Genomic DNA, 13,127 nt, shown 5'->3' on the forward strand with positions numbered 1-13,127 from the left:
GGTATAAGGCCTTCGGTGGAGGCGCTGCCAGGTGTTCAGGGAAAGTGTGATGGATGCAGTTATATAGTCAGAAACACACACAGATGACAGTGATTGACATTTTACGTCCGTATGCCACAGACTGGGCTGCTGTGTCACCTCGACGACGCGTGTGCCAGCAACCCATGCCATCCCGGATCCATGTGCGACACCTCCCCCATCGACGGCGGCTACATCTGTACGTGTCCGCCGGGATACAAGGGCGTCGACTGCACGCAGGACATCGACGAGTGCCAGGAGGGCCTTCCCTGCGAGCACAACGGCACCTGTGTCAACACACCAGGATCATTCAGGTTGGTTCCTTCCTCACTCACTGCACCTGCTCATATAGCCTCATTGTACTCATCAACCCTCATGACTTCACACAGTACGACCCTTGGTGAAGGTGGCCTTATCCTTTGACGTGACCTTTTCGCGTCAGGCCGTCTTACCCAGGGGGTCTGCATACCATCGTGCTCAGAAGTCATACATGTCGTGTTTTAAGAGGTTGATTTAACGTTATACCCACTTGACAGTTGACCCAACTCGGGATTATTTTCTTATTTATTTTTGTGACAGATGTGACTGCTCGAAGGGTTTCACTGGTCCCCGATGCGAGATCAACATTAACGAGTGTGAGAGTAACCCGTGCCACAACCAGGGCACCTGTCTGGACGAGCGCGGCGCCTTCCGTTGTGTATGTATGCCAGGTAAGTTCAATTCCGCCCAGCTACCAATCCCTCACCACCACCACCACCACCGTCACTCTCCCAGGTACATCTTTGTACTTACCTCGCCACTCCAGCTCTCACCTCCCTACGTATTACAAAGAAGCCGAGTTGATTTGGTTGCGGGTAGGTGTGCAAACCAGAATTTGTTATGTTATTTAGTCGCTTGAGAACCGAAATGATTGAACTTTATACCCGAGTCCAAAGAGAAGTACGAGAAACACTCATCAGTTTGTGCCTCACACTTACCTTCACAAATGGCGGTACCGAATGAATGTGGGTTTACCTGAACGGTGACCGGACACAGCAGGTAAGACAACTTACATAAGGAGAGGGAAGGCTTGGCCTGCCCTCCACCGCCGTAGTACCCGCAAGCCACCCCAGCACAGGGCCTCTCCTACCACCAGTGATGAATGACGGATCACTGCCCTGTACCCTGCCTAATGATCTGCAGTGTCTTGGTCTTAACGACGGTGTAATGGTCCAACTGACGAAAGTGCGTCTGATTCCGTACCCCTCTCATGTGGGGTTCAAGCCATATCATATGACGAAAGCGAGTCGATTGAGTCTGTAACATCTGTAGACTGGGAGCTTAAGACTCCATCCTTATCCCCGTCATCCAGTGAGGAGGTGTCCGTTAGTACGTACGTGGTAACCATTCCGCCCGCCTCCGTCCCACATCCTCCTCGCACCCGCCTCGGGGCCTAGCCAATTATTCGTCACTTAACCCGCACCCCGCTAGCTTTAGGCCAGGCAGACTCCACTTTTAAGTTTTGATTGGTCGGAAGCTTGAACACTGTTGTTTAGATTTCATCGCGAGTACAGGATTGGCCATGTGAATGCATGTTTACATGGACGTGAAATATGATTAGTCACAGGGAGAGGCCAGGGGGGTCACACGGTGAAGATTCACAGCGTGTAATGGACCATGCCGGGAGCATGCACCTCCCTCCAACGTTGTTGTACTGCACAGGATTTTATTGGGCCTCGGAAGATATTATCATTATTATTATTATTATTATTATTATTACTAATATTAATACTAAATGTGTTGCCTTTTATATTAATGCACATAATGGCCTTCAAACATTATGTACGTGTAAACTCTTGAGAATGTGTGCGCGTTAGTTTATTTTGAGTGGACGCTTTGTATGTACAGAGTACAAAGGGTGTCGTGCGGATGCTCGTAGTGGTGAGAGTAAGACTCACTTTGGTGTTTACGTGTGTGTGTGTGTGTGTGTGGATGGGGATAGCCGCGCGGGCTGAGGATGGCGGAGGGCTGGGTGGGTGATGAGCCATGTTGTTACTGCCAGTTAGGCGGGGCAAGTCGTGACTACCCTCCCCACCACACCTCTCCCTTGTCCGCCTCTCCCCAACACTTCTCTCGTTTTCTCATTTTCCTGCAGCGCTCTCGCCAGTGGTATATTACACTGATGTGGCTTCTCGAAAGTTGCTTGTTTGTTTTTTAAGTCTTGGTGACTTGATTTCTCATCACATTGAGTGGTACAGGATGTGCGTTAAGGTGGGGTGAGGAGCACCGTAGCTCGTGATTAGGGTAGCCACCCCAGCGTGGGGTTAGAGCACCCCCGGCGGCTTATGGTAAGAGGTCACCTCAGCTCTTGGAAAGGCGGTCAACCAAGCATGGGGGGTGAGGGACACCTTAGAACCCCCAACACATTGTGGCTGGCTGCACCGAGGGGGCCTTACCCTTGTGTGTCGCGACTCTCTCTCTCTCTCTCTCTCTCTCTCTCTCTCTCTCTCTCTCTCTCTCTCTCTCTCTCTCTCTCTCTCTCTCTCTGCCTGCGTGGAGGGAAAGGACACCCCAGCACGTGATGAGGCTGCACCCCAGTACGTGACAATACCTCACCCCAGGATGCTCCGCCCTGCACGTGGTGAGGTGGCTCTGCCTCACGATCATGAAAGCACACCCAAGCATCTGTTCAGGGCCGCCAGAACATGGTCTTCACCTCAGCCAGTTGCCAAACTCCGTCCCATCACGTTATGAAATCACCGCCTGAAGTGGTGAAGGGCCGTCACAACGCGTGATGGGTGGTAACCCTATCACTCGATTAGACGTGGTGAGGGAACACCCCGAGGGTCCAAATGAGGGCCCTTTTTGTACCTCGTGCAAAGTAAGGCCCCAGTCTGACACACGACGACAAACCCAAGCACCTAACAGAGGCCCAGTCTGACGCATGGTGATGGCACGCCTATGCATCTAGTAAGGACCTCACTGCTAGCTAGAGGCTTGCCTCATCTGTAATGTGTAGCATCTGTGACGACTTGTTCGTGGCTTGATCCTTCAGCATGCAAGAGGACCACCCTAGCATGTGTAAAGCTCCACTCACGCGTGTTAAGGCTCCACCCCAGCATGGGGTAAGGCTCCGCCACAAAATACTAAGAGCTCTTCTCTAATGCGGGTTAACGGTTAACCAAGTTTACCCCTGGAAAGGCATGGACTCCCAGGAGCCAGTATCTTTATGTGTGGATATGCCCGTGTTCTGTGCTCACGTCACCCTCGCAGCCACGGCTAGGATGTTCTTTTTCAGATAACTAGTGGCCGCCAGAACGGGTTGCCTTAGACACCGAAGCGTACAACGGAACAATCGCCATTTTGGTAAACTGTACCCTTTTTTTTAGTATATATCCAGGCCAAAGGCTTTGAGCTTTTCCCCACGGTTGCCAGGATAATAACAACGCTTTCCCCGAGGATAACATTGTATGGGAACTTCAGATTCTATCTGCCCCCACCTTATATACGTAGAGAGGATGGCCACTAGATCAGCACTCTGTTACCTTGCAGTGTTGTATTCATCTCGGCACATTATGCCCAACGTGTATATTTTTCTGCCTGCTCTGGAGCAGTTGGCTGTTCAAAGGCTGTCTCTCTTATTTGGCGTATGATTTTTAAGCTGCTAGACTTAGATATCCACGGACAGTACAAGAGGAAGTACACATTTTTTTTTTTCATACGTTTGTCAACGGTTCACATCATGTCACGGTGAGGAAACGTGAGCTTATGGTGAGGAGGTGGGACAGCCCAGGGCGTGGTTTAGAGGCAGCGTGGCCCGTAATTAGGGGCTATTCCATCTTGTGGCACGGAAAGATTCGAACGTCTTTTGAGACGACGTCAGAGCACGCTGTAACAGTGGGTGGGTGGGGGGATTCCAACCCTAGGTGACAAAGCACCAACACAGGTTGAGCTGGGTATTGTACTGCTAGCGAGGGAGCACCCCCTTTTAGTGAGGGGGGTCGGTCTTCATCCCGGTAAAGGGTCATCACAGTATGCGCTTAGCAGGCTACTCGGGCATGTGGTGGACATTCCAGTACGTGATAAACACCCTGGAATTCGGTGAAGGGGGAGCCTTCGAAGTTTTGTGGTGATCGCATGTAGGGATCGGGCTCTCCCGGTATATAATAAGTTCCTGAGGGAGCCATCGTGACGCGTGGTGTGGAGACATTAGTATAATGTGGTGAGGAGACTTCACCACCGCATGTTAAGCAGTGAGGCTTCAGTGGTGCTCTACCGGAGTGCCTACGTGCGTATGTTTATTATTTGACCGTAAATAAAACAGCCTGATGTTAGGTAGCTTACCAGAGTCTAGAAAATGAAGTGTCCTTCCATGGCACGAGCAGATTGACAACGCCTAACTCCAGAATGGTCGCCACAGTCTCATTTCATGCACGACACACTTCTTTCGGATGTGTTCGTTTGTTGTAATGTAGTAGTTTGTAAGTTATATAAATACGTGATTCTGATATCGTATCTGTGAAGGTTATTCAGGGTCAACTGCCATGTGTCCTACACTCGGTGGCGGAGATGGGTACTTTGTTATAGTCGTACTGGTGTGTTGACGGTGTGAAAGCGAAGTGCGAGAATATTTGTAAAACCATATTTTAAGGACTTCTCTTAAAGGTGTACATAAGAATGGTGTGCTGTTAGTAATATATTTATGACAGCGTAGATATAAATGCCAGTACTATGGGAGCAGCAGTGTGCTGAATAGTGATTAATGAAGATGAGGCTCCCAGAACAGTGTAGGAAGGCAGTGGCGTCTGTGCTGCAACCTCTAACTTTGCATTTACACCCTCACCACAACACCTAGGACATGGCTGGCGCACACACAAACACTCCAGGACCCCTGGCCGTATATGCTACTGCAGTCGTCTGGCGAGGAGAAACTCGACCATGTTGGTATTTCAGCAGTGAGTGCATGACATACTCTTACTGCTAACAATGGCCACAGAAAAAGCGACACGAGGGAAATCATTCATGCTTGACTAAAAATTTTCAGTCGTCTATATATATTCTGTAACATTCGGAGACCAAACAGACCTTCGATTCCTCTCGTTATCTTGTTTGTCACGTCTTGTGCTGGGGGGCAGATACTTGTCATACTGTAGTCCCATTTGTATGCTATTAAGGGTACATGGTTATGAAGGTAGCTGTGAAGAGGCGGTGGGAGCTCACAGTATACTGTAGTGTCGGGGTCATACAGGCTGCAGAGATGTTGTGGGTTGCTGGCAGATGGGGCACCTGCGGGTGGCAGGGCACGCCATCATCGCCCATCCACATACTGAACGTTTATATATATATATATATATATATATATATATATAATGTATGGGTGTGTGTATGTAATGTTCGTGTGCTTTGCATGCGTAACAAGGTTTATTCACGGCTTTCGGGAGGGCATTGTATATTATTAAAATTCGATTGTTCAGAGGCGAATGACAAGAATTTAAAGCCGTTTCAGAGAGCAGAGACTGTGTGAGTTGTGTGCCATCATACAGAGGACATCAGGTGGCATATCGCCTCGCGAGATCCTTTGTTCATCCTATAATTGGCGGAACAGAACTGGCCGCTGTCCCTTGCGAACTGTTCATATTGTGGAGTCGCTTCAGTACATTATCGTTCACCTTCGACCGTCCTGTGACCTAAAAGATATTCGCTCAGTTCGTTAATGTTTAGGGGCAAATGAAGCCCCGCACTGGCATCTCCGGGTAGCCCGCGGCCACACTTTCTCAGGCACGCGAATCTAACCTAGATGCCTGGGACACTAAGGTTCCCCACGCTGAGTCAGCTCATCTCATACCCACCCTTACCATCTTCGCCTCCACGACGAACTCGCGCGGTACTGCGAGGATGGCAACTTTCGTATAACACCGTAAAGACTGCTTTTTTTCAGTGTTTACCGGAACAGTATTGTAGGCTGGGGTTTGGTAACTTTAAGATTCCTTACTGTTTTACGTACCTCAGAAGCTTGTAACGTAAAGTTGCACGTAGATGCGTCTGTCCAAGTCAGGATTATTGAGTTTGCGTCGGTAGACCACAGTGCACGTGAAATGCAGCGTAAGAACACTAGGGTAGGGGGCAGAGTACTGCGGGCTGATATTGATATTCATAAGAAACAAAGGAATGTTTGGCTACTTTGTTTTGAAGGGATAGGTTTTCCATTACTTAACTCTTTCCTGATTACGGCCAGAAAACGAGAGTTGATTCATGATCAGACTTTTAATATTCTGTGTAGTACAATGATATGCCCACTTCTGTTATCGGCTTTGATAGTTTGTGTAAAACTTCTGAATGCAGTAGGTGACAATCCGAAATCGCTCATGCTTTGATATATATATATATATATATATATATATATATATATATATATATATATATATATATATATATATATATATACATATATTAAACCTTATTGTTTCATTAGATCGCAGTACTGGGTTATTCCAGCCGTTCACAATTCAGTGTCTGCAAGACGACTTCAAAACCTGTCGTCTTCATTTATCTAAATTTAGTATGTAGTCACTGTTACCCTGTATTTTAATGGGGATGATTTCAGCAATACTTAGCATGAGTGTTTTCCCAAGGGCAAGAGTGGTTCCCTTTCATTTTGAGGTAAAAAGATCAAAGGTCAAGGTGACTGCCGTACTCGTAGACGATTTCGTGTTTGTATCCTTAACTCCAGTTCTACCGGATGTGTTTCCTTCCCTTGGAGGGAAGGTAGGTTCCTATTGATTTTGGCATCAGGTCACTGCCTAATTGTTTGGATTAACGATAGCGCCAAATCAGTGTCATCTATTCAGCCAGCCTCTGTCTCTGCATTTTTTCATTGGGGTTGTTTATTCCTTTATCATCATTTTGTGCCAGTGTATGTACACTAGTGTTTGTCAGTATAGGACATATGCTGCTTTGATACTGTCATACTAAGTAGATTGTTCATCATGCTAGTTTAACCTTATATTTTTTTTATTATTGTTATGAGCACAGTAACCTACCAGTTGAAGTAATTTCTTTGTTGTTTCAGGATACACAGGGCAGCATTGTGAAGAAGATGTTGATGAGTGTGCTTCACGTCCATGCCTGAATAATGGAATATGTAGTGACCTCATAAATGAATATCGATGCAGCTGCACACAAGGTTTCACTGGGCGACAGTGCCATATTAACATTGATGATTGCGAGTCCGAGCCTTGTCAGCATGGAGGCACTTGCCAGGACCGTGTTGCTGGCTACAGCTGCCACTGTAGTCCTGGATTCACAGGAACTAATTGTGAGACCAACATTGATGACTGCCTTTCTTCCCCTTGTCGTCACGGATCTTGTGTAGATGGAAATAATTCCTTCACTTGTATGTGTCATCCAGGCTATACTGGTCTGCTCTGCCAGACAGAAATAGACGAGTGTATGTCAACCCCTTGCCAACACGGAGGCACCTGCAAGAATCTCATCAATAACTACAGTTGTTTATGCCCGAATGGAACTGCTGGTATTAATTGTGAATATAACATTAATGAATGCTTCAATAACCCATGTCGAAATGGTGCCACATGCAAAGATGGCATCAATGAGTACAAGTGTGAATGTTCAGCTGGGTACACTGGGAGACACTGTGAAACTAACATTGACGATTGTTTGTCTCAGCCATGTGCTAATGGTGGCTTATGTATAGATGAAGTGGACGGGTTTCGCTGCCAATGTCCTTCTGGTTACTATGATGCCCGCTGTCTTTCAAACGTCAATGAGTGTGCAAGTGACCCATGTCTTAATGGTGGCACCTGTTATGATGATGTTAATCGATTTAATTGCAAGTGCCCACCAGGATTTACTGGCCACCGGTGTGAGCATGAGATTGATGAATGCCAGTCTAATCCTTGTCAGCATGGAGGTAATTGTCTTGATGCTCTTAATGCATACAGTTGCTCTTGCCCACCTGGTTACTCTGGTCGGAATTGTGAAGCAAACATTGATGATTGTCAAAGTAGACCTTGTAGGAATGGTGGGAAGTGCATTGATCTAGTAAATTCCTACAAGTGCATTTGTGAACTTCCCCACACGGGACAGAACTGTGAGGTGCGGATGGATCCATGCTCACCTAACAAATGTCGGAATGGTGCTCACTGTACACCCACAGCTAATTTTCTGGATTTCACTTGCGAGTGTGAGCTCGGCTATACTGGTCGTCTTTGTGATGAGGATATAAACGAGTGTAATGTGTCACCTTCACCCTGCAAAAATGGTGCCACTTGTCAAAATACAAATGGTTCATACTCATGTCAGTGTTCAGTTGGGTATGAGGGCCGTGAATGTACCATCAATACAAACGACTGTGCACAAGAACCTTGTCTTAATGGTGGAACCTGCCTTGATGGAATAGGAGAATATACTTGTTTATGTGTTGATGGTTTTGGTGGAACCAATTGTACACATGATCTTAATGAATGTGATTCAAACCCATGCCAAAATGGAGCCACTTGTAATGACTATGTAAACTCATACACATGCAGTTGTCCCTTAGGATTTTCTGGAACTAACTGCGAAATTAATGATGAAGATTGTACTGAAACCTCTTGTATGAACAATGGTAGCTGTATCGATGGTATAAACAACTACACATGCGAGTGTCTATCAGGATTCACTGGTTCACATTGTCAACATCGCATTAATGAGTGCCACTCAAATCCTTGCAAAAATGGTGGCACTTGCAGTGACCATGTAGGATTCTTTACATGCCATTGTCCTTATGGCTATACAGGACAACGATGTGAACGTCTGGTGGACTGGTGTTCTGCCTCACCATGCTTTAATAATGGTGTATGCAAGCAAACAGAGAACCGATATAAGTGTGAATGCCCACCTGGATGGACAGGACTGTTATGTGATGTGGAGATGGTTTCTTGTGCCACTGCAGCAGCTAGTAAGGGTGTTATTCCCGCAAAGCTTTGTCTTCATGATGGCAAATGTCAAGACATTGGCAATACTCATCGGTGTGTTTGTAGTGTTGGCTATACAGGTTCTTACTGCCAGCATGAAATAAAAGAATGCGACTCCCAGCCCTGTATGAATGGTGCAACCTGCAATGATCACATAGGTACTTACTCCTGTTCATGTCGTCCAGGCTTTCAAGGTTCAAATTGTGAATATAATGTTGATGATTGTAAGCCTAACAACCCTTGCCAGAATGGCGGTGTGTGTCATGATCAGGTGAATGCATTCCAGTGCTCATGCCCTCATGGTACTCTTGGTAAACTTTGTGAGATTAACACCAATGACTGTTACGAAGGTGCTTGCCATAATGGTGGAACATGTATAGATAAGGTAGGTGGATTTACATGTCGCTGTAGACCCGGTTTTGTTGGTACAAGATGTGAAGGTGATGTAAATGAGTGCCTGTCTTTCCCATGTGCCAAAGAAGGAACTGCAGATTGTGTTCAGCTGATAAATGACTATCGATGTAACTGCAGGCCAGGATACATGGGACCCCTTTGTGAAAGCAAACGAGATTTCTGTGCAGAATCACCATGTCAGAATGGTGGAGGTTGCAGCAATACTGATAGAGATTACTCATGTCATTGCCCTGAGGGTTTCACTGGCAGATCTTGTGAATTTCCAATAGATGATTGTGCTTCAGATCCATGTGGTCCAGGTGAAATATGCAGGCCATACGAACAGGGAATTGAGTGCGTTCCACGATATGGTCAATTCAACCAGTGCAATCCAAACCCATGTAAAAATAATGGTAAATGCCGTGATAAAATAACATACTATGAATGCAATTGCCCTCCTCAGTGGAATGGACAACGGTGTGAAATAAATGACCTTTCCTTTAGAGGTGGAATTGGAATTAATATTACTCTTGAACGAGAGAAGTGTAAACTCCATCGGTGCCATGAAAAGAAGAACAACCTGCAATGTGATATTGAATGTAGCAGTATTGCTTGTGAATATGACGGATTAGAATGCTCTTTGGGCCGTGATCCATGGGCTCTTTGTCAAGCTGATATTGATTGCTGGCTAGTGTTTGGTGATGGAATATGCAACACACAGTGTAACAATGCTGGGTGTCTTTTTGATGGTTTAGATTGTCAGAAACCTGTTGGAACTTGTAATCCTGTCTATGATGCCTACTGTGCATCAAATTATGAAAATGGCCATTGTGACCAAGGTTGCAATGTCAGAGAATGTGGATGGGATGGTCTTGATTGTGAAAATGAACCACCTTCAATAATGTCAGAGGGATTGCAAATAGTTGTTGACATTGATGAGGCAGACTTTCGGTCTACCAAGAAGATTTTTGTGAGAAAACTAAGCAGCCTCATAGGAATACATCTCCTTATCAAACGTGATCAGTCAGGTGAAGAGATGATCTACCCCTATGTCAGAGATGGTATTCAAGGTCTCTTGGTGTATTTTGAAATTGACAAACGTAGGTGTGAAAAAGGAGACCAATGCTTTGAAAGTGTAACTGGTATTGCAAATTTTTTGGCTGCAAATAAACTTCGTTTAGGCAGTGATGCAGGGATTCCCATATCAGGAGTCAATGTAATTGACCCTATACGTCCCCCACCATCGTATACATATGTTATTGTCGGTATTGTATTCACTTTGGTATTAGTTGGGATCATATTTATGGTAATTACAAGCAATCGCAAACGATCAAGAGGTATAACTTGGTTTCCAGAGGGTTTCTTCCCTAAGTATAGTACAAATGCAAGTGCAAGTGCAGAGCCTACAAGAAGAAAGCCAGATGGCCAAGAGATGCGCAGCTTTAGCAAAGGGGCATCTGTACATCATCTTGCAGATACAGGTGATGATGGCATTGGTCGAGGTTTGCCCATCCCAGGGCCATTAAGCGATTGGTCTGATGACGACAGTGAACATCCACCCAGTAAACGTTCTCGGCATGAAGCAGGATATTCAGATCAAACTAATCTCACTGACTATGATGATGCTAATGATCCACGGGTTTGGACACAACAGCATCTTGATGCTGCAGACATTAAGAACCCTGATTTGCTAGCATTGACCCCACCCCAGGCAGAACCTGAAGAACAGCGTGGCATTGCTGGAGAAGTAGACCCAAGAGGACCCATGGGTCTTACTCCATTAATGATTGCATCTTTCCGTGGTGGTGGCTTGGAGAGCCATACTGATGAGGATGACAAAGATGGATCAGCAGCAGTCATCCAAGAACTTATTGAGCAGGGGGCCAAGCTTAATGCCAAGATGGATCGCACTGGAGAAACATCTCTTCATCTTGCAGCCAGGTTTGTAAATCATGACTCATCTCAGTAAGTAATACTAATATTCCATTAGCTGTTTATGTAGTGTACCTGAAATAAGTGATGCATTATCTGTTTTCTTTAGAAATTAAGAATTTTCCGTCTCATTGTAATTCTCTCTCCCTATCTAGGTATGCACGAGCAGATGCTGCCAAGAAACTCTTAGATGCTAAGGCTGATGTTAATGCTCAGGATGCCACAGGCCGAACACCACTTCATGCTGCAGTGGCAGCTGATGCACAAGGTGTTTTCCAGGTCAGTGTTAAACACATCATACTGTAAATAAGTGAATACTTATTGCATGCTGTTTGTATAGATTCAGATGTTTATAATCAATCTTCCCAATCCTTAGGGCTCAGAATTTTGGATATTACATGATTAACTAATTATGAAGGTGTATGAGTCAGAAACAGAGGGAATAAGGAGTACCTCTGATGAGATTTTGCCATAGGGCAGGGCTGGTTGATGACCATGCTTGTGGTTGATGCTGATGGGGCAGGTGGAGTTTGAACTACCATGAAGGGTGAAGTGTAGAATTAACTATAATTTCTTGTAAGCCCCTTACTTATGCTGCAAATAATTTTAATGACAACTCTCTGATAACTGTGTACCAGCTATTTCATGGTAATTTGAATTCATTTTATATGTCAGCTAAAACAGTTTTATGGTAAAAGTGTACTAATACCATTGAGATCATCTGGTTCTCTCAAATTCAGCTCATGAGATGCATGGCTGGATGAAGTTTGCAAGCATTATTAGCTAGTGTTTAATGCCAGTCAGTCTTAGGTCATAAACCCTATACAAAGCATACATTTTAATGTGGGAGGTATCTCCTCTTCAAAGCTTGGAAAGTAATAAAGTGGATAAAAGAATTGGAATGAATAACTGTTTATAAGCTTTCATTTTTCTGTTGCATGTTAAGATAAAGCATATTGACTGTTTATTGATAAAGAATTAATATGACAAAGTCAAGTGTTGTTAGGATTCAAAAAGAATAAATAATGCAGAAAAATACAGAATCAGATAAGGCTTGGTATTATTTGCAAAATGAGAAAAATGCACCCAATGGCTGGAGAAACATTAACAAAAATTTGCATCATTTGTATCTTACTTTCAGATCTTGTTACGAAATCGATCAACAGACCTGAATGCCAAGACAAATGATGGGACCACTCCACTGATCCTAGCAGCACGCCTTGCTATTGAAGGCATGGTAGAGGATCTTATAAATGCTGATGCTGACATAAATGCTGCTGATGATTTAGGCAAAACTGCTCTACACTGGGCAGCTTCTGTTAACAATGTAGAAGCTGTACAGATACTTCTAGCTCATGGTGCCAACCGTGATGCACAGAACAACAGAGTAAGTCTATATTTATGACTGCATAGTTTTTCAGAGTTCATGACCATTCACTATTGCTCTTGTTCATGTTCTTACAGTCCAGGAAATCAAGTCAAAAGTTGCATGAAAATTGCTTTGTTTCAATTTGTCTGTCACCAACCTACCTAGGAGTATCTTAACAAGATTTTGATAGATGAACTAACCATCTGTTACTAATCTTGAGACAAAAGAATATAAACTAAGCTCTTGGGTTAAACTACTGAACTGAATACATGGAGCATTACTTAGGTTACAAGTGATAGATGAACATCACAACTTTGCTCAAACTATTTAGACCCCCAGAGCGGGTAGAAGACTTAACTAGAATCATATCAGGAGTGTGTTTTCAGAAACAAGAATATTTTGGATGTTTGGCTTGTTAAGGTAACAAATGCTTACAGCTGTATCTACTGCCTTATGCTGTA

At 44.8% G+C, this 13,127-nt stretch overlaps 1 protein-coding gene across 1 annotated transcript in view; it reads left to right on the forward strand.

Moving 5' to 3' along the window:
- Positions 1-13,127, forward strand: part of N (neurogenic locus Notch protein) — a 152,447-nt gene that overhangs the window by 133,523 nt on the left and 5,797 nt on the right. Inside the window, exons 7-11 of the mRNA XM_071687298.1 lie at positions 121-332; positions 598-728; positions 7,067-11,306; positions 11,453-11,576; positions 12,439-12,684. Coding sequence (XP_071543399.1) covers positions 121-332; positions 598-728; positions 7,067-11,306; positions 11,453-11,576; positions 12,439-12,684 — 4,953 coding nt within the window. The remainder of the gene's footprint in view (positions 1-120; positions 333-597; positions 729-7,066; positions 11,307-11,452; positions 11,577-12,438; positions 12,685-13,127) is intronic.

The sequence above is a fragment of the Panulirus ornatus genome, chromosome 43 (genome assembly GCF_036320965.1).
Source record: "Panulirus ornatus isolate Po-2019 chromosome 43, ASM3632096v1, whole genome shotgun sequence".
Lineage (NCBI taxonomy): Eukaryota > Metazoa > Arthropoda > Malacostraca > Decapoda > Palinuridae > Panulirus > Panulirus ornatus.